The sequence below is a fragment of the Ranitomeya variabilis genome, chromosome 5 (genome assembly GCF_051348905.1).
Source record: "Ranitomeya variabilis isolate aRanVar5 chromosome 5, aRanVar5.hap1, whole genome shotgun sequence".
NCBI lineage: Eukaryota > Metazoa > Chordata > Amphibia > Anura > Dendrobatidae > Ranitomeya > Ranitomeya variabilis.
Window position 1 is genome coordinate 470,607,658 of NC_135236.1, and position 27,030 is coordinate 470,634,687.

At 40.3% G+C, this 27,030-nt stretch overlaps 1 protein-coding gene across 1 annotated transcript in view; it reads right to left on the bottom strand.

Annotated features, from left to right (window-relative positions):
• TMTC2 (transmembrane O-mannosyltransferase targeting cadherins 2) overlaps window positions 1-27,030 on the bottom strand; it is a 364,646-nt gene that overhangs the window by 12,061 nt on the left and 325,555 nt on the right. Inside the window, exon 11 of the mRNA XM_077265461.1 lies at window positions 20,214-20,277. Coding sequence (XP_077121576.1) covers window positions 20,214-20,277 — 64 coding nt within the window. The remainder of the gene's footprint in view (window positions 1-20,213; window positions 20,278-27,030) is intronic.

Below are 27,030 nucleotides of genomic sequence, written 5' to 3' on the forward strand. Positions count from 1 at the left end.
GCAGTGTGATGTTGATGGAAATCATATATCACAGGAAGCAAGCTGTGCTACGACCGGGTCAGACAAGCCTTGCAGGTAGCACTATTTATTTTAGATGCAGACTTGCGAATGCCAACTATCTAAAGATGATGGCTTGGGCCTTGTGGATTTTGTGAGCTTTTGTTTCATATGCTTTAGGCCAGACTTCAAAGGCTCATCTTATTGTGACTTCATAGCCAGATGTGAGAGATACTTAAAAGTGATTTTAGTCAAAGATTATCCATTCTCAGTTTTCCATTAGGAGCTTGAGGCATATGTCACACCTCAAACTATATTAGAAAGATATAAAAAAGGAACAGAAAGAACAGATGGTCATGAAGTAACTTGAAATGCACATACACGCAAACATTCATACAATAAGAAATATATTTGTTTCAACATAAAAAATAGGTAAATACACACCGATCAGCTATAATATTAAAAGCAGTTATGTAATGATTAGTTAAAGAGGTTGCCCACTACTTTTACATTGATGACCTATCCTTGGTCATCAATGTCTGGTCGGTTGGTGTTCGACACCTGTCACCTCTGCCGATCAGCTGTTATTGGTGTCAGCGGCCGCTGGCAGGAAGTACTCGCTTGCCAAGCTGCTCCGTCTTCTGGTAGTGCAGAGGCTTGGTATTGAACATCTGCCTCTAATTCAAATCAATAGGAGGCGGATATGCAGTTCCCTGCGGTGGCCATTATCAGAAGACGGCCAGCTCCACAAGTGAGTACTCCTGGCCGATGGCGGCCACCACCACTGATGTCAGCTGATCGGTGGGGGTGCCAGGTGTTAAACCCCGGCTAATCAGACATTGATGACCTATCCTAAGGAAAGGTCATCAATGTAAAAGCAGTGGAGAAACTTTGCAATGCTAACTGTTCTGACATGACAGTGTTTCATAGTTTATGTATTGACCATGACTCCTGAACCAACTGAAGGTCTCTCGACTCAAATTCAACAGCTTCAAAGGCATATAGAAATCCGAGTAGGAGAGACTTGTTGGGCCTGGAAATCATGGTCTGTACACAAACTGTGAAATGCGAATCTATGAATGCAGCCTAAAATGCAGTTTTGAGAAACATTTCAAATAACACATTATATGCAATCAACTTGTATTTAAATCTAAAGTCATCACAAGATTGGTAGACGTGGCAATTTATTTAAATATATCTGATGATGGAAATGAAATCTCTGAAAATTATTAAGGGAAAAAAGGAGCTAAATATTCCATTAAACCAAATATATGACCCAGCAGATTTTAATAAATTACTTCACCAGTATAACCTGCTGAGAATTACTATATTATACACTTCGTTTTTCAAGTGCCAAGCTGCTCAATTGTGTTAAATAAAACATCCCTGGCTGCAAAATGCTGCTATAAACATATTCAAAAACGCTTTGGAGCAGAGGTCATCATTAATGTCCTTCAAAAAGTATTAAATATAGTCCAGCATATACAAAGCAACAGATAAAAGCTCCACAGAGAATGGAGAACTGCTCATTTCATCCACAGTAATATTCCAGCAATTGACAAAAACTATCTGCTAAAACAGTTAAGCCTTCTATTTATGAACACTATGTTGCAAAAGATTTGTTGCTTTAAATGGAAAAATTACTCCAAATGTAATTTGTATTTCATTTTGCTTCTACTAAAAAGTTTTCCTGTAAAGTATATCCTATGAAAAAATCTGCTTGCTGTGATAGCAAAACTTATTTAAGAAACTGAAAAGTTGAATTGAAGGTGTCACAAAAGAAATTATTCTTTTAAGAGTAAAATATTATAAAGAAGTCCAAAACAGAGAAAAATCCACACACTATCATGCAAATGTTTTCGGCAGGTGCTGGAAAAATTGTTTCAAAGTAAGAATGCTTTGAAAAATAGAAGTGCCATTAACCCCTTCCCAATACAGTATGTGCCATACACATACGGTGCTGTGATAGCGGGATTCCCACAAACCACCATACATATACTTCTTCATGATCGCGCAGGTTCACACTGTGCGCCACTGCGCTCAAATGCAGGTGTCTGCTCTATATGAGAGTTGACATGCTGCAGCAATGCCCATTATTGATGCTATCACTGATCGCAGGCGTTTAACCCCTCTGATGCCACTGTCATGTCAATAGCGACAGCGACATTGAGGGGTATCGCAAAGGGAGGGAGCTTCCTCTTCGCTCCCATCTGCACAACACGTTTGTGATTGCATTGTGCCGATAGTCCTCAAGGTAAACCCAGGGCAGAAAGATGGCCACAGGGTCACCCAGGCAAGGTGGTCTGTAAGTTCCTGTTCAGGACAGGAGTTGACACACCTCCTCCCTGCCTGCGATGCACTGATTAAATGCCCTGCAATGCAGAAGCATTGCAGAGTATTAGATCAGCGATCAGTCAGTGCAAAGCTGATGTTCCACATCCTGAGACAATATAAAAAAGTAAATAAAGATATACAAAACTGTAAATATATATGAAAAAAAATTACAAAAAAAAGAAAAAATACTTATCCAATAAATACATTTATTTAAAAACAAAAAATGTACACATACAGTTGTGTGAAAAAGTGTTTTCCCCCTTCCTGACCTATTCTTTTGCATGTTTGTCACACTGAAATGCTTCAGATCACCAAACAAATTTAAATATTAGACAAAGATAACACAAGTAAACACAAAATGCAGTTTTTAAATGAAGATCTTTATTAAGGGAAAAAGAAATCCAAAACTATATGGATCTGTGTGAAAAAGTGATAACCCCCTCCATTTAAAACATAAACTGTAGTTGATCACAACTTTGGGAAGCAGAGTTCAACTTCCCTAGCCACACACACAGACCTGATTACTGCAACACCTGTTCTCAATCAAGAAATCACTAAATAGGACCTGCGTGACAAAGTGAAGAAGACCAAAAGATTCTCAAAAAATGGACATCCAAAGACATTGTGGAACAAATAAGAAATAAAGTAGTTGACATTATCAGTCTAGAAAAGGTTATAAAGCCATTTCTAAAAATTCGGGGCTCCAGCGAACCAATGTGAGAACCATTTTCCACAAATAGAATTAGAAAATATATACCTGCGCTAAAATATGCATAGAAATTAAATAATAACTGTTTACCTGTCAAAGGGGAGGTAGTACTGGAAGCAATAGGATTACTCGTATGTGAGTCAGACTAGGAACTTCGGACTCTGAGGACAAGGATAAAAAGTGGAATAGGTGTGTATAAATCCTGCTATATTTGGCAATTTAATAGGCAGATCAATATTAGGAGAATTACTAAAACAGCTATGTTTTAAAAACAAAAGGTTAATCGCATCAAGGCTTGCAGAACTGTGTTTCTAAATATAAACACGCGATAGTTATCCAGAAAAAGTTGTACGTACTATTCGGCATGTAGACACCTGGATCTGAAGAGAGCCAGCAGGGGAAACATACGTACTCTTGTAAGATTGTAAATTTGTAAGGTTATAAATAGATTGTTACTTTCCTTGTGATGATCAGCGACGTTTCGGAGGTAATAGTTCCTCGGCGTGCTGTCCCGGCCGGTGACAGCCGCCCGTGCGGCACGAGATGAATAGGAGCTGAGCGCTCTGTATCGTTGCAGCTGACAGGACCTTCGGAGATTTTGGGTCACGTGTCCAGTACGTCACGTAGTGCCCCTGTTGGAGGTACGGAGCACTGTAGGAGCCAAGAATAACCAACGCGTTTCGGAATAAACACGGATTCCTTCTTCAGGGTTGGCTCCCGCTGTGCCCTGCTGGCTATATATAGCCTTGGCTCCTAAGTTACATGTCAATCAAAAGCGAAGAGTTCGACTCCATTATTAAGCCCCTTTGGTTTAAGTGTATCCAGTTCAAAAATAAACCTAGTTTCTTCCCTAGACATTTGTTTGATGTAGTCACCTTTGCGCCAATCTTTATGGACCACTTTAATCCCAAACACTTTTATCCCTTGTAGGGAACCCCCGTGATGGATTGAAAAATGTTTTGAAAGAAGGTGGTCACCGTATTTTTTCTTTATATTACGGAGATGTTCACAAATTCTCCTGCAAAGGGGGCGTTTCGTTCATCCTATATAGAGCTTTTTGCAGGGACATTCAATCGCATAAATCACTCCTTTGGTGATGCACGTAATGAAATCGATAATTTCTATTTGTGCCCCATTATGAGATGCCACAAATTTTTGTTTCTTTAGGCTTAGTGATTTACACATCCTGCATTTCTGGCATGGAAAAAAGCCTTTTATAATTTGTTTGAAAGGACCTACATACTTCTCTATTGTGATTGGGCGCTGTACAGTGGGGGCAACAAGAAGGCCCAAGTTACGTGCTTTTCTAAACACAAAGCTTGGGTGATTTGGCAGTCTATCTCCAATAACTTTGTCATCCTTCAAGAGCGACCAGTGTTTCTTAACAATTTTTCTAAGTATGTGAGTGTTTGAGTTATATTGTGTGATGATAGGGATGGATACCCTATCATCTCTGTTGTGAATTTGGTTTCTGGGCTCCCCCGGTGGTCACTGGTGGTACTGAACTTGTGTGCTTCATCGCCTCTGTTCACCTGTTTCCATCAGGATGTGGGAGTTGTCTATTTAGCCTTGCTCCTCAGTCATTTCTATGCCGGCCAACAATGTTACCAGAAGCCTTTCTGTTGCATGTTCCTGCTCCTAGACTACTATCAGCTAAGTTGGACTTGTAGTCCTAAGTTTGTTTTGCATTTTTGTTCCAGTTCTCTGTGATTGTTTATTTCTGAGGCTGGAAGCTCTTGTGAGCTGGAATTGCCACTCTGGTGTCATGAGTTGATATTAGAGTCTTAAAGTAATTCCAGGATGGTGTTTTGAAAGGGTTTTCAGCTGACTGTGAAGTTCCCTTTTCTGTCTTCCTACTATCTAGTAAGCGGACCTCAATTTGCTAAACCTATCTTCATACTTCGTATGTCAATTTCCTCTGAAATCACCGACAATATATGTGGGGGCTACTGTCTGCCTTTTGGGGAAAATTTCTCTAGAGGTAAGCCAGGTCTGTATTTTCCTCTGCTAGGGTCAGTCAGTTCTCCGGCTGGCGCTGGGCGTCTAGGGATAAAACGTAGGCACGCTACCCGGCCACTGTTATTTGTGCGGTAGGTTTAGCTCACAGTCAGCTCGAGTTCCCATCTTCCAAGAGCTAGTCCTTTTTGTATGCTTTACTACGTTCTCTTGCCATTGAGAACCATGACAGTTTGGCCGGCCAAGGGTTAAAATTATTGGCAGAAGAAAGGAGAGAAAAGAAGTCTGCAGAGAATTTTTTTTTTTTTTCTGAGTTTGCTCATTAGTTGATTTACTAGCTTCTCTGCTTACTGCAGCCTTCGTCTCTCTCTCCTTCTAATCCTTGAATGGTTCTGACTTCACCTGATGAAAATGGATCCTCAGGGTTTAGCTACAGGTCTGAACAATCTCGCTATGAAGGTTCAAAGTTTACAGGATTTTGTAATTCATGCTCCTATATCTGAACCTAGAGTACCTTTGCCTGAATTTTTCTCCGGGGATAGATCTCGCTTCCAGAATTTCAAACATAATTGTAAATTATTTTTGTCTCTGAGATCTCGCTCCGCTGGAGATCCTGCACAGCAGGTCAGGATTGTAATATCCTTGCTCCGGGGCGACCCTCAGGATTGGGCATTTGCTTTGGCACCAGGGGATCCTGCGTTGCTCAGTGTGGATGCGTTTTTCCTGGCTTTGGAGTTGCTTTATGAGGAACCTCATTTAGAGATTCAGGCTGAAAAAGCCTTGATGGCCCTGTCTCAAGGGCAAGATGAGGCTGAAATATACTGCCAAAAATTTCGTAAGTGGTCTGTGCTTACTCAGTGGAATGAGTGCGCCCTGGCGGCGAATTTCAGAGAGGGTCTCTCTGATGCCATTAAAGATGTTATGGTGGGGTTCCCTGTGCCTGCAGGTCTGAATGAGTCCATGACAATGGCTATTCAGATTGATCGGCGTTTGCGGGAGCGCAAACCTGTGCACCATTTGGCGGTGTCTACTGAGAGGGCGCCAGAGATTATGCAATGTGATAGAATTCTGTCCAGAAGCGAACGACAGAATTTTAGGCGAAAAAATGGGTTATGCTTCTATTGTGGCGATTCAACTCATGTTATATCAGCATGCTCTAAACGTACTAAGAAGGTTGATAAGTCTGTTTCAATTGGTACTTTACAGTCCAAGTTTATTCTATCTGTGACCCTGATTTGCTCTTTATCGTCTATTACCGCGGACGCCTATGTCGACTCTGGCGCCGCTTTGAGTCTTATGGATTGGTCCTTTGCCAAACGTTGTGGGTTTAATTTAGAGCCTCTGGAAGTTCCTATACCTCTGAAGGGTATTGACTCCACGCCATTGGCTAGTAATAAACCACAATACTGGACACAAGTAACTATGCGTATTAATCCGGATCACCAGGAGATTATTCGCTTCCTTGTGTTGTATAATCTACATGATGTGTTGGTGCTTGGATTGCCATGGCTGCAATCTCATAACCCAGTCCTCGACTGGAAAGCTATGTCTGTGTTAAGCTGGGGATGTCAGGGGACTCATGGGGACGTACCTTTGGTTTCCATTTCGTCATCTATTCCCTCTGAGATTCCGGAATTTTTATCTGATTATCGTGACGTTTTTGAGGAGCCTAAACTTGGTTCACTACCTCCGCACAGAGATTGCGATTGTACAATAGATCTGATTCCGGGCAGTAAGTTTCCAAAGGGTCGTTTATTTAATCTATCTGTGCCTGAACACGCTGCTATGCGGGAATATATTAAGGAGTCCTTGGAAAAGGGACATATTCGTCCTTCGTCATCTCCATTAGGAGCCGGTTTTTTCTTTGTATCTAAAAAAGATGGCTCTTTGAGGCCGTGTATTGATTATCGGCTTTTGAATAAAATCACGGTTAAATATCAGTATCCTTTGCCACTGCTTACTGATTTGTTTGCTCGAATAAAGGGGGCCAAGTGGTTCTCTAAGATTGATCTTCGTGGGGCGTATTATTTAGTGCGAATTAAGCAGGGGGATGAGTGGAAAACTGCATTTAATACGCCTGAGGGCCATTTTGAGTATTTAGTAATGCCTTTTGGTCTTTCAAATGCCCCTTCAGTCTTTCAGTCTTTTATGCATGACATTTTCCGTGAATATTTGGATAAATTTATGATTGTGTATCTGGATGATATTTTGATTTTTTCGGACGACTGGGACTCTCATGTCCAACAGGTCAGGAGGGTTTTTCAGGTTTTGCGCTCTAATTCCTTGTGTGTAAAGGGTTCTAAGTGCGTTTTTGGGGTTCAAAAGATTTCGTTTTTGGGGTACATTTTTTCCCCCTCTTCCATTGAGATGGACCCTGTCAAGGTTCAGGCTATTTGTGATTGGACGCAGCCCTCTTCTCTTAAGAGCCTTCAGAAGTTTTTGGGCTTTGCTAATTTTTATCGTCGATTTATAACTGGTTTTTCTGATGTTGCTAAACCGTTGACTGATTTGACTAAGAAGGGTGCTGATGTTGCTGATTGGTCCCCTGCTGCTGTGGAGGCCTTTCGGGAGCTTAAGCGCCGCTTTTCTTCCGCCCCTGTATTGCGTCAGCCTGATGTTACTCCTCCTTTTCAGATTGAGGTCGACGCTTCAGAAATCGGAGCTGGGGCGGTTTTGTCGCAGAAAAGTTCCGACTGCTCCGTGATGAGACCTTGCGCGTTCTTTTCTCGTAAATTTTCGCCCGCTGAGCGAAATTATGATATTGGTAATCGGGAGCTCTTGGCTATGAAGTGGGCTTTTGAGGAGTGGCGTCATTGGCTTGAGGGGGCTAGACATCAGGTGGTGGTATTGACTGACCACAAGAATTTGATTTATCTTGAGTCTGCCAGGCGCCTGAATCCTAGACAGGCGCGCTGGTCGTTATTTTTCTCTCGGTTTAATTTTGTGGTTTCTTACCTACCGGGTTCTAAAAATGTGAAGGCGGATGCCCTTTCTAGGAGTTTTGAGCCTGATTCCCCTGGTAATTCTGAACCTACAGGTATCCTTAAGGATGGAGTGATATTATCTGCTGTTTCCCCAGACTTGCGTCGGGTCTTGCAGGAGTTTCAGGCGGATAGACCTGATCGTTGCCCGCCTGGTAGAATGTTTGTTCCTGATGATTGGACCAGTAGAGTCATATCGGAGGTCCATTCTTCTGTGTTAGCTGGTCATCCTGGAATCTTTGGTACCAGGGATTTGGTGGCTAGGTCCTTCTGGTGGCCTTCCCTGTCGCGAGATGTGCGAGGTTTTGTGCAGTCTTGTGATGTTTGTGCTCGGGCCAAGCCTTGTTGTTCTCGGGCTAGTGGATTGTTGTTATCTTTGCCTATTCCGAAGAGGCCTTGGACTCACATCTCCATGGATTTTATTTCTGATCTCCCTGTTTCTCAGAAGATGTCTGTCATCTGGGTGGTGTGTGACCGTTTCTCTAAGATGGTCCATTTGGTTCCCTTGCCTAAATTGCCTTCCTCATCCGAGTTGGTTCCTCTGTTTTTTCAAAATGTGGTTCGCTTGCATGGTATTCCGGAGAATATCGTGTCTGACAGGGGAACCCAATTCGTGTCTAGATTTTGGCGAGCGTTCTGTGCTAGGATGGGCATTGATTTGTCTTTTTCGTCTGCTTTCCATCCTCAGACTAATGGCCAGACCGAGCGAACTAATCAGACCTTGGAGACTTATTTGAGGTGTTTTGTGTCTGCGGATCAGGATGATTGGGTTGCCTTTTTGCCCTTGGCGGAGTTTGCCCTCAATAATCGGGCTAGTTCTGCCACCTTGGTTTCTCCTTTCTTCTGTAATTCGGGGTTTCATCCTCGTTTCTCTTCCGGTCAGGTGGAGTCTTCGGATTGTCCTGGAGTGGATGCGGTGGTGGAGAGGTTGCATCAGATTTGGGGGCATGTGGTGGACAATTTGAAGTTGTCCCAGGAGAAGACTCAGCATTTTGCCAACCGCCGTCGTTGTGTTGGTCCTCGTCTTTGTGTTGGGGACTTGGTATGGTTGTCTTCTCGTTTTGTCCCTATGAAGGTTTCTTCTCCTAAGTTTAAGCCTCGGTTCATCGGCCCGTACAAGATATTGGAGATTCTTAACCCTGTGTCCTTTCGTTTGGACCTCCCTGCATCTTTTTCTATTCATAATGTCTTCCATCGGTCATTGTTGCGCAGGTATGAGGTACCGGTTGTGCCTTCCGTTGAGCCTCCTGCTCCGGTGTTGGTTGAGGGTGAGTTGGAGTACGTTGTCGAGAAGATCTTGGACTCCCGTGTTTCCAGACGGAGACTTCAGTATCTGGTCAAGTGGAAGGGCTACGGTCAGGAGGATAATTCTTGGGTGACAGCCTCTGATGTTCATGCCTCCGATTTGGTCTGTGCCTTTCATAGGGCTCATCCTGATCGCCCTGGTGGTTCTGGTGAGGGTTCGGTGCCCCCTCCTTGAGGGGGGGGTACTGTTGTGAATTTGGTTTCTGGGCTCCCCCGGTGGTCACTGGTGGTACTGAACTTGTGTGCTTCATCGCCTCTGTTCACCTGTTTCCATCAGGATGTGGGAGTTGTCTATTTAGCCTTGCTCCTCAGTCATTTCTATGCCAGCCAACAATGTTACCAGAAGCCTTTCTGTTGCATGTTCCTGCTCCTAGACTACTATCAGCTAAGTTGGACTTGTAGTCCTAAGTTTGTTTTGCATTTTTGTTCCAGTTCTCTGTGATTGTTTATTTCTGAGGCTGGAAGCTCTTGTGAGCTGGAATTGCCACTCTGGTGTCATGAGTTGATATTAGAGTCTTAAAGTAATTCCAGGATGGTGTTTTGAAAGGGTTTTCAGCTGACTGTGAAGTTCCCTTTTCTGTCTTCCTACTATCTAGTAAGCGGACCTCAATTTGCTAAACCTATCTTCATACTTCGTATGTCAATTTCCTCTGAAATCACCGACAATATATGTGGGGGCTACTGTCTGCCTTTTGGGGAAAATTTCTCTAGAGGTAAGCCAGGTCTGTATTTTCCTCTGCTAGGGTCAGTCAGTTCTCCGGCTGGCGCTGGGCGTCTAGGGATAAAACGTAGGCACGCTACCCGGCCACTGTTATTTGTGCGGTAGGTTTAGCTCACAGTCAGCTCGAGTTCCCATCTTCCAAGAGCTAGTCCTTTTTGTATGCTTTACTACGTTCTCTTGCCATTGAGAACCATGACACATCTCTCTCCATAGGGGTATCATCCTTCCTCATCTGATTACTAAGAAGCTGCTCCCTGGAGATATCTCTCACATCATTTCTTGTCCCCATCAATTGGTTGCGATCATAGCCCTTATTCACAAATTTCTCTATCAGAATGTCAGATTCTTTAATATAGTCATTCGGTTTGGAACAGTTTCGATTTAGTCGCATAAATTGGCTGCGTGGGACATTAAGTAGCCATCTTGGGAGATGGCAACTCCCCATAGAGATAAAGCTGTTGGAGTCCGTTGGTTTATTATATGTGTTTGTTTGAATTTTGCCGTTCTCAATAAAAATATTTAAATCTAAAAAATGAATACTTTCTTTATTTATAGTTGCAGAAAATTGGAGATAAAAATCATTAGTGTTAATACTAGTTAAAAACTGGTTCAGTGAGACGTCATCCCCCTCCCATATAAAGAGGATGTCGTCTATGAATCTTAGCCATAGGGCCAGCCCGCACGCAGACAACCCCCCTGGAAGATGTGGAGATCCTCCCACATACCCACGTAGAGGTTTGCATAACTGGGCGCGAACCTGGTCCCCATGGCTGTACCCCACTGCTGGGTGTAGTAGTCCGCCTTATATTTAAAAACACTGTGTGTTAAAATAAAAACTGCGCAATCCTTTAAAAAATTAATTTTAGTTGAAGAAAAAAGTTGCGATGAATTTAAAATGTGGCTCATTGCTGTTGTGCCTTTTTCATGCTGTATAACCGTGTATAACGAGGCTACATCCAGCGTGCCAAATATATAATTTTCTTTCCATTGTGTGTTATTCAGGGCTTGTAGTACATGTTTGCTGTCTTTTAAGTAAGCCGGTAATGTTGGAACCAATTTCTGCAAAAAACAGTCCACATAATGAGATAAATTTGAAGTCAAACTTCCAATTTCAGAAATAATAGGGCGACCTGGAGGATTAGTTGAATCCTTATGGATTTTTGGAAGATGGTAGAAGATAGGGGTCCTAGGGTGTGATGTATAAATATAATCAAACTCCTGTTTATTTATTAGGCCCTCTTCTAGGCCTTTGTCCAAAAGTGCTTTTAAGTCCTGTATATATTGTACTGAGGGGTCATTATCTAATCTTTTGTAAGTCCTTGTGTCGCCCAAGAGGCGTCATGATTCTTTATCATAGTAAGACTCGTCCAGGATGACGATACCTCCCCCTTTATCCGCTGGACGAATCATGATATCCCCTCTTTGTTGCAAATTATAGATGGCTTCTCGCTCTTTTTTTGATAGGTTAAATTTAAATTTAGAGCATTTTTTCTCACTAGTAGTCTTTATATCATTAATAACATTTTTCTGAAAGGCCTCAAAGGCTTCAGAATATTCATTTGGAGGGTTGAATGTCGACTTAGGCCGTAAATTGGTATAAGTGCCCACTTGTATATTATTACTCGGCACGGTATATTCAATAGGATCTTTTTTTAAAAAATGTTTTTTTATTGCTAATTTACGCATAAATTGCTTGACACCAATAAAGGCCTGAAATTTGTTAAATTTGGTGGCTGGGGCATATTTTAAACCCTTTTGTAACAAACGGGTTTCATTATCCTTTAGTATGTATTTACTTAAGTTGTATATTTTTTGTATGTCACCCGTTACTTTTTCACATAGTTTTTTCTTTTTTTGGGAGAGTTTCCCCGCCCTACAGCCCCTGAAACGTACTTTTTTTTGGCCCAATTGAAAAAACGGATTGATAGTCCTTTGGACGTTCTGAATTTGTTGTGATCTTGTTTTTGTTCTAATCTGAGCCATAGAAGCTGGATAACTATCGCGTGTTTATATTTAGAAACACAGTTCTGCAAGCCTTGATGCGATTAACCTTTTGTTTTTAAAACACAGCTGTTTTAGTAATTCTCCTAATATTGATCTGCCTATTAAATTGCCAAATATAGCAGGATTTATACACACCTATTCCACTTTTTATCCTTGTCCTCAGAGTCCGAAGTTCCTAGTCTGACTCACATACTAGTAATCCTATCACTTCCAGTACTACCTCCCCTTTGACAGGTAAATAGTTATTATTTAATTTCTATGCATATTTTAGCGCAGGTATATATTTTCTAATTGTATTTATCAGAGGTTCTCTTCGCCCTGTGTGGTTTAAGGGCTAGCTGCTTTTGTATGCTTTTATTCATTAGCGCCGCTACACCACCCTTTTAAACATCATTTTCCACAAATGGTGAAAACATGGAACAGTGGCGATCCTTCCCAGGAGTGGCCAGCCAACCAAACATACCCCAAGAGCGCAGTGATGACACGTCCAAGAGGTCACAAAAGACCCCACAATAACATCCAAAGAACTGCAGACCTCACTTGCCTCAGCTAAAGTCAGTGTTCATGACTCCATTATAAGAAAGGCTGCGCCAAAAATAGCCTGCATGGCAGAGTTCCAAGATGAAAACCACCACTGAGCAATAAGAACATAAAGGCTCATCTCAGTTTTGCCAGAAAACATCTTCATGATCCCCAAGACTTTTGGGAGAATACTCTGTGGACAGACAAGACAAAAACAGAACTTTTTGGAAAATGTATGTCCCATTACATCTGGCATATAGGTAACACAGCATTTCAGAAAAGGAAAATCATACCAACAGTAAAATATGGTGATGGTAGTGTGATGACCTGGGGCTGCTTTGCTGCTTCAGAACCTGGAAGACTAGCTGTGGTAAATGGAACCATGAACTCTGCTGTTGATCAAAAAATCCTAAGTGAGAATGTCTGGCCATCTGTTTGTGACCTCAAGCTGAAAAGCACTTGGGTTATTCAGCAGGACAATGATCCAAAACACAGCAGCAAGTCCAACTCTGAATGACTTGAGAAAACCAAAATTAAGACTTTGGAGTGGCGTATTTAAAGTCTTAACCTTAATCCGATTGAGATGCTGTGGCATGACCTTAAAAAGGCTGTTCATGCTCATAAACCCTCTAATGTGGGTGAATGACAATAATTCTGCAAAGATGAGTGGGCCAAAATTCCTCCAGAGAGTTGTACAATACTCATTGTCAGTTATTGCCAATGATTGATTGAAGTTGTTGCTGCTAAGGGTGGCCGAACCAGTTATTAGGTTTAGGGGGCAATCACTTTTTCCCACAGGGCACTTTAGGTTTGTATTTCTTTTTCAATTAATAATAGACCTTCAATTAAAAACTGCATTTTGTGTTTACTTGTGTTATCTTTGTCTAATATTTAAATTTGTTTGAAGATCTGAAACATTTAAGTGAGACAAACATGCAATAAAAAGGTTCTTTTAGTGTGTGACAGCAGCCAAACGTAAAAAAAAGTTATAAATCTGGTATATCTGTAATTGTACCAACCTGAAGAATAAAGTAGTCTAATAACTTACACCGCACGAGGAATGGGGTAAAAAATAAATAAAACTGATTCTTCACCTGATGATTTGTTGCTTCTGCCTATCAGAGATCACAGTAAGGCTCGAATCACATCCATCCTGTGCTCTACGATAAGCGCCAACACCGGGGTTTCCGTGTAAATATCTGAAGTACATGATTTAGACGGAACCCATGCACAAGATTGCCTATAACGAGGCATATGGGAACACTGTGAACGCCGTCTGACCTGTGATTCAGCAGAGTCCATCTTTTTAGGCCGCCACAGATTAGTGCATTCTGAAAAGAAGTAGAATACTGAGCAGAGGCCAGACGGAGTCCAGAGTAACTCTGCTGCCTCATTAGTGAGTGGCTCCCTCGGAGGGTTTAATCTGAATCACGTCACATGGAAATTTACATGAAAACCCTGATATAAGACCTCAGAGAAGAGCGGTAAATTTGATCCCAAACATTATGCAAAATGTTCCAAATAAAAACATCAGGTCAATCCACAAAAACTCCCCATTCAGTTCTGTCATCTGTTAACGAAAATATAGGGGGCTTCCACTATACTAGTAGTACAATAGCTCAGGAAAATTGCTATGGCTCCTTGCCCCCAAAACAAATTCAGAAAATTCTGTGATCCCAAATCCAAATGCCCCTCCCTTCTGAACCCCACAGTGTGTCTAAACCATGGCACTTCCTCCCTTCTGAGCTTCTCACTGTACCTCAAAATAAGTTTTCGACCACATATTGTGGATTGGTGTACTCAGTGGAAATTGCTATCCTGCTATCTTGTGAAAATTAAAAAAGTTGGGACTAAACATTTTTGTGGGAAAATATATACTTTCTTTTCATTTTCACATAACAACATTGTAAAATTCTGTGAAGTACCAGTGGGTTCAAGGTGCTCACCATATATCTAGATAAATTTCTTCAAGGGCCTAGTTATCTAGGGGTCAATTGTGTGGGATTTCCACTGTTTAGGCGCATTAGGGGATCTTCAAGCACGACATGATACCGGCCGACCATTCCATTAAAATCTGCTTTCTAAAACGTCACTCCTTCCTTTCTTTCTTTCCGAGCCCTGCTGTTCGCCCAAAGAGTTGTTTTCCCCAACATATGAGGTATCTGCGTACTCAGGAGAAATCGCTCGACAAATTTTGAGGTCAATTTTCTATTGATATCCTTGTGAAAATGCAAAAGTTGTACCTATGAGAACATTTTTATAGTCATGGCTCTACGTTATTAAAGTCTGTCACGTACCTGGGGGTTCAAGGTGCTCACCACACATCTACATAAGATCTGTGAGGGGCCTAATTTCCAAATGTGGTAATTTGTCAGGGGTTAACACTCTTTAGGCACATCAGGCGCTCTCCAAACATGACATGGTGTGCTCTAATGATTCCAGTAAATATTGCATTCAAAAAGTGAAATGGCGCTCCTTCCCTTTCGAGCCTTGCTGTGCACCCATACAGTAATTCCGCCCCCATATAGGGTACGCTGTACTCTGGAGAAATTGTACAACAAATGTATTGTGCAATATCACCTGTTACTATTGTGAAAATTCAATATTTGGGGCTAAAAGAATATTTTTTTGTGGGGAAAATTTGTGGCTCTACGTTATAAACTTTTGTGAAGTATCTGGGGGTTCAAGGTGCTCACCACATATCTAGATAAGTTCCTTGAGGGGTCTAGTTTCCAAAATGGGTTCATTTGTGGAGGCTTTCCACTGTTTAGGAACATCAGGGCATTTCCAAATGCCACATGTTGTCCACTAAGGATTCTAGCAAATTTTACATTTAAAATGTCAAATGGTGCTACTTCCCTTCAGGACCCTGCCATGCACCCAAATAGTGTCCCCCACTCACATATGGGGTATCAGCGCATTCAGAAGAATTTAAACAACAAATTTTGTGGTCCGTTTTCTCCTGCTACCTTAGTAAAAATAAAAAAGAAATTGGGTCTAAAGTGAAAAGTGAAAAGTGAAATGTTAATTTTTCCTTCCACATTGCTTCAGTTCTCGTGCAGCACCCAAGGGGTTAATAAAACTTATTGAATGTGGTTTTGAGTACCTTGAGGAGTGTAGTTTTTAGAATGGTGTCACTTTTAGGTATTTTCTGTCATATAGACCCCTCAAAGACACTTCAAATTTCATGGGGTCCCTAAAAAAATGGTTTTGCAAATTTTGATGTAAACATGAGAAATCGCTGGTCAACTTTTAACCCTTCTAACTTCCTAACAAAAAAAATGCTGTTTAAAAAAATTGTGCTGACATGTAGAGTAGACATGTGGGAAATGTTATTTATTAGCTATATTGTGTGACATAACTCTCTGAAATAGGGGGAAAAAAAATTCTAAGTTTTAAAAATTGCAACATTTTTAACATTTTTGACAAATCTCAGATTTTTTCACAAACGCAAGTTATATCGAACAAATGTTAACACTATCATGAAGTACAATATGTCATGAAAAAACAATCCCAGAATCAGTGGGATCCTTTGAAGCATTCCAGAGTTATGACCAAGTAAAGTGACACTCGTAGATTTTTAAAATTTGGCATGGTCATGAAGGTGAAAACAAGTTTGGGCGTGAAGGGGTTAACAAATAAATGTGCCTTTAATCAAATTGAATTTCATTATGCTTTGGGTCTTTATCCTGCTGCAGAATAAATCTGAAGCCAGTCAGACTCCTCCCTGATAGTATTACATGATGGATAAGCATCTGCCTGTATGTTGCATTGAGGGCACCATTAATCCTGACCAAATTCCGTCAGCATTTGGAGAAATGCAGCACCAAATTTGCAAGGATTGTCCACTATTCTTCACTGTTACCTGCAGACACTCATTATCATACTGCTCTCCAACCCTTTGGTGAAAAAACTGTATTCTATTACTACCAAATATTTCAAACTTTTGACTAATCAGTCCAAACACTTTCTGTCATTTTTCTACACCCTATTTCCTGTTTTTATGCATAGCTGAATCTCTTAGTCTTTTAGTCACAATTCTTTCACGAAGACCCGTTCTTTTCAGACTTTTCTGAGCAGTAGATGTGTACAGCTGAGTCCAACCTGTTTCTGCCAGTTCTGAGGCCAGGGTGCTGCTGGACAACTTCAGAGTTCGAAGAGAGAAGCAACCTCATAAGGTACCTTTCAGTTACTGCACTAAATTTCCTTGGTCAACCACTGCATCTATGGTCTTCAATGTTGCTCATTTCTTGGTTATTTCAACAGAGCATGTTTAGGAGAGACCTTACTGATACAGTATAACTAGCTTGTGTCTTTTTGCTGTGCTGATTCTTGCTATAGTTTATGACCTGACATGAAACAAACGGTCCTCCACAACCTCACCTTTGTAGCAGAGTTAGCTGCTCCTCAACAGGTTTTAGAGGGAATCTGTTGGTAAGATTATCCCTCCCAAGCTGATTATACAAAAAGTTGAATAAAATGATACCTTGATATTTCCAATCCAATGTCTTATTCTAAGATATTCCACTTTTTATTTTCTTAATATGTAAATTAGTTATTAAAATATATGGGCCAGACACACATCTCCATCAGAATCTGTTCCCAGAGCGTCTCGTTATCACCTTATTGGTATAATTGGTTTCTCATAGACTTAACTATAATATTCTACCTCAAATAAGTAATGCTGTGTTGAAGGCAAAGGGAGGTCGCACCAAATATTAATGTGATTTCGATTTCTCTTTTGTTCATTCACTTTGCATTTTGTTAATTGATAAAAATGAACTTTACAACACTTCATTACATTCCATTAAAACAAGAAAAATGTTAACCAAAAAAAACAAATATTCACACACAAATATGCAAAATTCCTATGTATAGCTAAAACTTTTTGTAATGCTATTTTAAGCCTCACTTATGGAAGGTATATGCCACATAATCTTCTGATTCTTTCCAGATAGAGGTTGTTTGGGAGGATTTGACACTGTGCAGTTGCATTCGTAAAAAAGGTTGTCCAGTTGTGATAAAAACTGCTAGGGCCACAACAAGCAAAGTCTGGCATGTATCTCCAGCTGAGAATGTGTTTTATTTTACATAATTTAGTATTTAAGGCCCAGTGGTAAAATTTTTTTACTGGATGCACCATTTCATAAAGCAAAAAGCTGCAAAATTTAAGGCTGACAATCAGAACTGGGAATAAATTGACCTCCATCAAGTTAACGCAGGTCTATGGATTCATTTAACATATTGGCTGGGAGATTTCTCGGTGCTATCAGGTAGTGGGAAAAGAGCCTAAAGGAAAAACTATACATAGAATAATATCTAATACTTTAACCAAGTCTATAGTCTTAGTACAAAAAAGATAATCCCTAAATTACAAATTGGGTAAATGGAAAAATTAACATGTATATGGTCTGTTAAGACTAGTTCTGCAGATAGGTTAAATATAAGTGAATACCGTATTTTTCGGATTATAAGATGCACTTTTTTAACCCAAATTTTGGGGGAAAATGGGGATGTGTCTTGCAATGCAGATATACCTTACTGGCCGCGGTGGAGCAGGGTCCCAGGGTCGCTGCTGGAGGAGGCAAGAGTGGAGTCCCCACACTTACATGGTTTACTATGCAGTGGACTCCGGGAAAATGGTTGACTTCTCTTCTCCCGAGATCTCAGTGCCGAGATCTCCATCTGTGCGTGCACCTCCCCCGGCAGCCATTTTCCCGGAGTCCACCGCAATGTAAACCATATAAGTGCGGGGGAGCTGTGGGCTTTCACAAAATGTCAGCAGAGCCCCCAGCACCACCAAACACCTGCAGCGGCGTACATCCAAACACCCTTTCATCCCAGCCTGTGGCAGCGCTCCACTTTTGCCTCCTCCAGCAACTCTGGGAACCTGCTTTACCGCAGCCACCACCCCTGGTAAGCAATAAGACGCATGGATTATGAGAAGCACCACCATTTTTTTTAAAATATATTTTTTTCCTATTTTGCGCCACAAAATTTGGGGTGCGTCTTATAATCCGGTGCGTCTTTTAATTCGCAAAATACGGTACAAAAAAAAAATGTGCAGTGTGTTGTTTGGTATTTCTAAATGTACAAGCTAAAATTTAGTTGATCAGACAATTCTAGGAAAGGTTTCCCTGGGGAACATAGAAGATTTTAGGTTCAATGGAAAAAAAAAGCTAAATTTTATTCTGATAAAATGTCACATTTTATTCAATTACACACACAAGCAATAAACCCTTGAAACCAGACATACCGCCGGTTCAACAGGTGCAACTGCACCAGGGCTAATTTCCTATGTTCCTCTGAGACGGACCAGCTCCCTGCAACTGCACTCACTGTAGGTACACATTCCATGTGATGTATGTTTATCTGTCTAGTGTGTGTGTTTATACTGTTGTGTATATAGGGCTAGTGTGTGTGTATATACTGCTGTGTATATAGGGCTAGTGTGTGCATACTGCTGTGTATATAGGGCTAGTGTGTGCATACTGCTGTGTATATAGGGCTAGTGTGTGTGTTTATACTGCTGTGTATATAGGGCTAGTGTGTGTGTTTATACTGCTGTGTATATAGGGCTAGTGTGTGTGTTTATACTGCTGTGTATATAGGGCTAGTGTGTGTATATACTGCTGTGTATATAGGGCTAGTGTGTGCATACTGCTGTGCATATAGGGCTAGCGTGTGTATACTGCTGTGTATATAGGGCTAATGTGTGTGCATTTTCTGCTGTGTATAAACATATGTTATTATAGGTATTTTATACACAGTGTACATGCATGAGGGGGTCCCCGACGTATTTCCTGCACAGGGGCCCATTGCTGCTTGTGTCCGCCCCTGCTTGGAATACTAGTGGAATGTGTCAATAATACAAATCTAGCCAAATTTTAATGTCAGTATTCGGACCGGTATGCTCAAACTGACTGTGCACCTCCTGACCCTAAGTTACAACTTCATACAGCTCTGGCAAAAATTAAGAGACCACTGCAAAATGTTCAGTTTGTCTGATTTTTCTCTTTATAGGTATATTTTTGAGTAAAATGTAAATTGTTCTATTATTCTATAAACTTCTGACAACATGTCTCCGAATTTCCAAGCAATAAATTCAGTATTTTTTTTCTGACAAAGAAAAATGGTCAAAATAAAAAAAAACAGAACTTTCAGACCTCAAATAATGCAAAGAAAACAAGTTCATAATCATTTAGAAACAACAATACTAATGTTTTAACTCAGGAAGAGATCAGAAATCAATATTTTGTGGAATAACCATGATTTTTGATCACAGCTTTCATGCGTCTTGGCATGCTTTCCCCCAGTCTATCACACTGCTTCTGGCGCAAACATTTATGAGGTTCTTCTTTGATGGCTTGTGACTTTCCATCATCCTCTTGATGACATTCCAGAGGTTTTCAATGGGGTTCAGGTCTGCAGATTGGGCTGCCCATGACAGGGTTTTGATGTGTTGGTCTCTTAGTTTTTGCCAGAGCTGTATATGCATGGGGGCTGTAATTTTAGGTCAGGAGACCCACAGTCAGTCCGAGCATTGCGGTCCATAAACGGACCTTGAAAAATAGTTGTCCAAACGTTGACATAACCCAATCCATACTCTTAAAATAATTACATTTATGATATGGTGTAGGAAAATAGACAGTATCCAGCAAGTTAAAAAAAAAAATTCACTTACATTAGGCCGCAGCGCAGCTGCCATTTTGTAGTATGTTTCTGCTGCTTCATTTAAACTGGCTTGCCTGAAAAGGAAAGAGCTAAGCAATTATATTTATCAATCATTAAATAGATAAGTATCTGATTGTTTCAGAACATACGCTGACAATGCAGTTTACATGTTAATGATAAATAAATGAAATATATGAAAGTACTCCATATGTTTCACAGAGCATGACATAAATTACTATTATTCTACCAGTCCAGATTCAGTTAATAATTCACAGTAATCAGTTTAGTCTTTTTTCTTCCTTTTTTATCATTATTTACAAAAACGAATAATTTAACTACAGGAACTACTCACTAATCAGCTCATTAGTAGTCATAGTCCAGAACATTAAAAAGATCTCTACCAATCAATCTTTCTTCAGCAGAATTATAAATTCAAGGTCATATTTAACACAAAAAGGCACACTTATTGCAAGCACCAGAATGAAAAACCACATTCACAAATTAAAAGCTCATTTATTTTGACACTATTGTTAAGCAATATATTGGGAAAATGACACTGGTGCTGAAACTATGTTATTACTGAAACACAATAACGTTTTTACAAAGTTGCTTTCCTAGTTTTTTTTTTTTTTATACCAGCATTAAAGCATATCTTACTGCAATCCTTAAAGGATTTGCAAAAATTATAGCGTTTGTTACACTTAAATGCATATAGTCTGGGCTAAAAATATTAATTGGACTTTATTAAAAATTTAGCATTTCTTGCTTTTTTTTTTTTTCATTCCAGAATAAATTAACAGAAAATCCATAAGTGAGCTTGTTCTGATGGAGTTTGCTACTTTCTTGGGTATGTTTTCTACAGACAACTGCTTCAAGGGAACCTGACGTTGATACATGCTGCCCGATCCATGGACAGCAAGTAACAGACACTGGCTGTATGAATTCAGCCACATATGTTTAACTCTGAAACGTTGTGGCATTTCAGAGAAAAACATAGTTTAACAGCTGCTAGGGACCAAGTTGCACGGGATGCTAGTCAGACAGGTGGGTGCTTGGCAGCTTCTCCCTGCTTACTACCGTGGAGTGACAGGTCTCTCCCCATACACTACACACATGCAGGGAGACATCTGTCACTCAAGAGGAGCGGGCAGGGAGAAGCCACTGAAGACCTGCATGGGAGACCAGTTGAACAGCAGCTGTTCCCTAAAACGCTGCAGCATTTCAGAGTTAAACATATATGGCTGACATCAAGCAGACAGTGTCTAATGCATGCTGCCTATGGTTCGTCATATGTCAACTGTCAGGTTCCCTTTCAAGAAAATCTCATTCTTTGTGAAAATTTTTATTTCCTGAAGCAGTTTTTCAAGTGATTTCAAAGTTCTTTTTTTTTTCCTGAAAGTCTTTGCAGCCATTTCATTGCAGTTTGTAGCATTTTCCATCAAAGTAGTGACATACACTTTCTTTTCTCCAAGCATGAAGCACTCAAAAGTCTAAACATATGAACCACAAGTCATTTTTCCATAGAAATTAACAGGAGCATTCTTTTGAGTATTTTGAGAGTGCTTTTCTGGTGTTTTTAGGATATGAGGGACACACAAACCACACTATAAAAAATATTGTGAATATACCATTATCTGTCTTATTCTGAGCTCCTTTAAGTTTGTTTATAATTACAATAAAGTTCATATCAACTTTGATGTATTCTCTGGTCATAAATCACCAGGGCCTGGTTACTAAAAACAATATGAGGCACCAAGAGGCAGAAAGGCCTGTGGGTCTTGTCAAACATCAGTGTCAGGTTGCTAAAAACAATATAAGGTAGAAAGGCCTTTGGTTCCTGTCAAACAACAGGGCCTGGTTGCTAAAGACAATATGAGGCAGAAAGGCCTTTGGGTCCTGTCAAACACCAGTGTCAGGTTGCTAAACACAATATGAGGCAGAAAGGCCTTTGGGTCCTGTCAAACAACAGGGCCAGGTTGCTAAAGACAATATGAGGCAGAAAGGCCTTTGGGTCCTGTCAAACACCAGTGTCAGGTTGCTAAAGACAATATGAGGCAGAAAGACCTTTGGGTCCCGTCAAACACGAGGGCCTGGTTGTTAAAGACAATATGAGGCAGAAAGGGCTTTGGGTCCTGTCAGACACCAGGGTCAGGTTGCTAAAAACAATATGAGGCAGAAAGCCTTTGGGTCCTGTTGGGCACCAGGGCCGGGTTGCAAAAAAAAAAAAAATCAGAAAGGATTTTGGGTACCATCAGACACCAGGGTCTGGTTGCTAAAAAGCAATGAGGCAGAAAGGCCTTTACGTCCTGTCAGATAACAGGGCCTGGTTGCTAAAAACTATGCGAGGCAGAAAGACCTTTGGGTCCTGTCGGGCACCAGGGCCTGACTGTGACAATTGCTTTTGCACTCACTATCGCTATCTATGTCTCTGCCAGAAAGTTCATTGACATCAGGTACTGTGAATTGTTTCTGAGCTTTTACCATCATCATTTCTTTTGTTCTCAGCCTAGAAACAAGCACAGTACCTCAGCTCAATTTACTTTTCTCATAAATTAAAGAAAAAAAAATGAAATATACTTGCCGTGTCAATGCCTTAACATATTTAAGTTTGGGCCATTCATTGGTTTTCGATTTAAAAGACTGATTGGTTTGCAAGCTGCTATGTAGCATATTTCTATTTACTGCTAGCATTAAATAATTCTCCTGCTCTGCCACAGAATATAAAATATTACAGCCGAGGAAATCATTATTCACCCAGAGATGGTTAATGGATTAATTTTACATTGCCCAGATAACAAAACAGCAGGATGAAATATGAAGTCCACTTTTCTCTTTGTTTTTTTTTTATATTTATTTTATTTTCTGTGCAACTGTTACATTAGTTTCTGCCTGCAAGAGAAAACTACTAAGGAATTCATGTCAGTGTAAAAAATGCTAATATTATTTCCACAGCTACAAGCGTTATGCGAGTCTCGTTTGTAGTCTGCTTACAGAAATATGACCCTCCATGCAATGCACAAAATGGATGATGGTTATTACATTCTCTACTACTCAAGTGGAAATGAAGAATTAAAACACTGCAGAAATATTTCTCCACAATCACATGCTCAGAGAGTGTATTTAGCCACTGCTCCATAAAAAGTTAAATCACTAAAACATACATGAAGTATAGTCCTCCAGGGAGTCTCACCAGTTTAAAGTGAATAACTGATAAGGGATTTTTCCTTCCACATGAATAATGGTTTATCTATTTCACAAACATATTTAAGGCTCCTAAAATGATGCATTGCTACAATCTACAGTTCTGCGTTTGTCATTTATAAAGGATATTGTTCTTCTGCATGGATTCTTCTTGAAGAAAAATGTTAAAACTCTACTGAAATGCATATTTTGCTTTTCTGAACTGTTCATAGTTCAGGAAGATAAATGGGAATGTCACAGACAATAATTAGAAGATAAAAAATTAAAACCTCACCATTGTTGCTAATGAAACAAGAAAGAATTTCAAATTATCATTCTGGCAAAAGATTTTGCACACTTTTAAATTTGCTTAAGCAGTAATAAAAAGTGTTAAAGAAAAATTATAAAAAAAAGTACTGTACAGAAAATAAAAATCCTTAACTTTAAACTCCTCAAAATGTAAAATTATTGCTTTACTAGCTGAACTGAAATGTTTCTGGCATTAAAATAGTTTTCTGGGTCTGTTTTTATTCATAGCCTATCTTGAGGATAAGTGATCAACAGTCCGGGGTAAAGACTGGTAAGGCAAAGTTATTCTATCACATAATCCAATTATATGCACTTTAATGCATCCATGGTCTTTTAACCCCTTCCCGACATGTGACGGAATAGTACGTCACATGTCGGGACCCCCGCTTTGATGTGCGCTCCGGCGGTGAGCGCACATCAAAGTCGCGACATGTCAGCTGTTTTTTACAGCTGACATGTGCGCGCAATAGCGGCGGGTGAAATCGCGATCACCCGCCGCTATTAACTAGTTAAATGCCGCTGTCAAACGCAGACAGCGGCATTTAACTACCGCATCCGGCCGTGCGGCCGGATATGAGCGCATCGCCGACCCCCGTCACATGATCGGGGGTCGGCGATGCTCCTCCATTGTAACCATAGAGGTCCTTGAGACCTCTATGGTTACTGATCGCCGGTGGCTGTGAGCGCCACCCTGTGGTCGGCGCTCACAGCACACCTGCAATTCTCCTACATAACAGCGATCTGATGATCGCTGTTATGTAGCAGAGCCGATCGGGCTGTGCCTGCTTCTAGCCTCCCATGGAGGCTATAGAAGCATGGCAAAAGTAAAAAAAAAAAGTTTTTAAAAATGTGAAAAAAATAAAAAAAATATAAAAGTTTAAATCACCCCCCTTTCGCCCCAATCAAAATAAATCAATAAAAAAAACCCCCAACCTACACATATTTGGTATCGCCGCGTTCAGAATCGCCCGATCTATCAATAAAAAAAAAGCATTAACCTGATCGCTAAATGGCGTAATGAGAAAAAAATGCAATAACGGGCGATCAAAAGAACGTATCTACACCAACATGCTATCATTAAAAACGCCAGCTCGGCACGCAAAAAATAAGCCCTCACCTGACCCCAGATCACGAAAAATGGAGACGCTACGAGTATCGGAAAATGGCGCAATTTTGTTTTGTTTTGTTTTTTGCAAAGTTTGGAATTTTTTTTCACCACTTAGGTGAAAAATAACCTAGTCATGTTAGGTGTCTATGAACTCGTAGTGACCTGGAGAATCATAATGGCAGGTCAGTTTTAGCATTTAGTGAACCTAGCAAAATAGGCAAGCAAAAAACAAGTGTGGGATTGCACTTTTTTTGCAATTTCACTGCACTTGGAATTTTTTTCCCGTTTTCTAGTACACGACATGCTAAAACCAATGTCGTCGTTCAAAAGTACAACTCGTGCCGCAAAAAATAAGCCCTCACATGGCCAAATTGACGGAAAAATAAAAAAGTTATGGCTCTGGGAAGGAGGGGAGCGAAAAATGAAAACGGAAAAAGCTCCGGGGGTGAAGGGGTTAAACAGGTTTGCTTCCCCCAGGAAGAAGCAGTCAGGCGAAACCTAGGGTCAGGCGATAGTTGCGGTGTAGAGTGGCTGTTTGTGATTTTATGTCCTTTATCAAGATAGGAATGTCAGTAACATTTTTATTTTATTTTTTTTTTTAACAATGTGTCTGGCTGGAATACTCTCCGTTCGGTAGCTTTTTAAAAGTTATTGACATTGAAGAAACTGCTGGAGAGACAACGCAGGAAAACTGCATAGGTATCGATAAACATCTATAGATAGACCTGGGGTGGGTAATCTTTTTTCTACCGAGGGACATTTGGATGTTTATACGATCCTTCGGTGGCCGTACAAATTGCAGGCTGACTCCGACCACAAAGACGTCCTGACGCTAGCACTGGTGGCAAGATGCAATCTTTCATCGCACAAGCCGCAGTGTTCAGTAGAGAAAACAGTATGAGCGTGCTCACACAGGAAGAAGAAATTAATAGGTGGGCGGACATCAAAATACAGCTGCTGGCCCAAGCACTGGAAGCCCCAGGAATGTGCCTGGAGCTGGATAAAAGGTCATCAAGGGCTGTAAATGGACCACGGTTCTGAGGTTTCCCACCCCTGAGAATGTGGCAGAGAAGGAGGATTTTCGAACCTTCTCGAAAGAACGTGAATGCAGTAACGTGCATTTAATTGCATTTCTTGGCCAACCAATAAATAGGTAAGGGTGCCATGATTAGGACTCACTGTTCCGAACAATATAAAAGAATTAAAAACATCATTAACGTAGAGTCTTGATTCTTGAATGATTTTTAAAGCCAGAAGAGAATTGCTAATAAATTTATGCTATTTAAAGATGGGTTATCCAACTCAACTAAGATAAATAATTATAAAAGTACCACTGGCTGTAACTAAACTAGCGAACATAAAGCTTCTAGTATTTCAAGGTTCATGTCTACAAAATAAAGAATACAGAATGACATTTTAAACAAGAATTGTCACATAGATTAGAATCTATTGTCATTTTGAGTAGAACTTTACTGTAATTATAGAACCAATTATAAAAAAAAACAAAAAAACAAAGAGGGCTTGTGGCTAGTCACCTTGAAACTCATTTACTTCTTTGACTACAGGGCAGTTTTATGTTAATCTATTTAATTAAAATATGTAGACACTGACTGGAAAAGCAAAGTTTAAAACATTTGGATAATCTGGAGTATATAAATATATTATGTTGAACCTCTTACTCTACCTAAATAAAATGCAAAATGAACAACAAATAATCTTTAAGCCCCTTTATGACATCCGCAGTATATATATGGTGCTGCGGGAGCTGGGTTTCTGCAAACTGCAGTACATATACGTCATGATGATTGCGCGGGCTCATGCTGCGCGCTGCCACGATCAAATTCGGGTTTCAACTCAACATGTGAGATGACACCCTGCAGCAACGCCCATGATCGGTGCTAGCATGAAAAATCTTACACATTTCTTCAGTTCATGTGAAGCACCTAAAGGGTTAATAAACTTCTTGTATGTGGTATTGAGCACATTGAGGGATGCACTTTTTAGAATGGTATCACTTTGGGGTATTTTCTGTCATATAGACCAACCAAAGTCACTTCAAATGAGATGAGGTCCTTAAAAATAGTTTTGTACATTTTGTTGTAAAAATTAGAAAATGCTGATCGACTTTCAACCCTTCTAACTTCCTAACAAAAAAAATGATGTTTCAAAAACTGTGCTGAAGTAAAGTAGACATGTGGTATCTGTTCTTTATTAATTATTTTGTGTGACA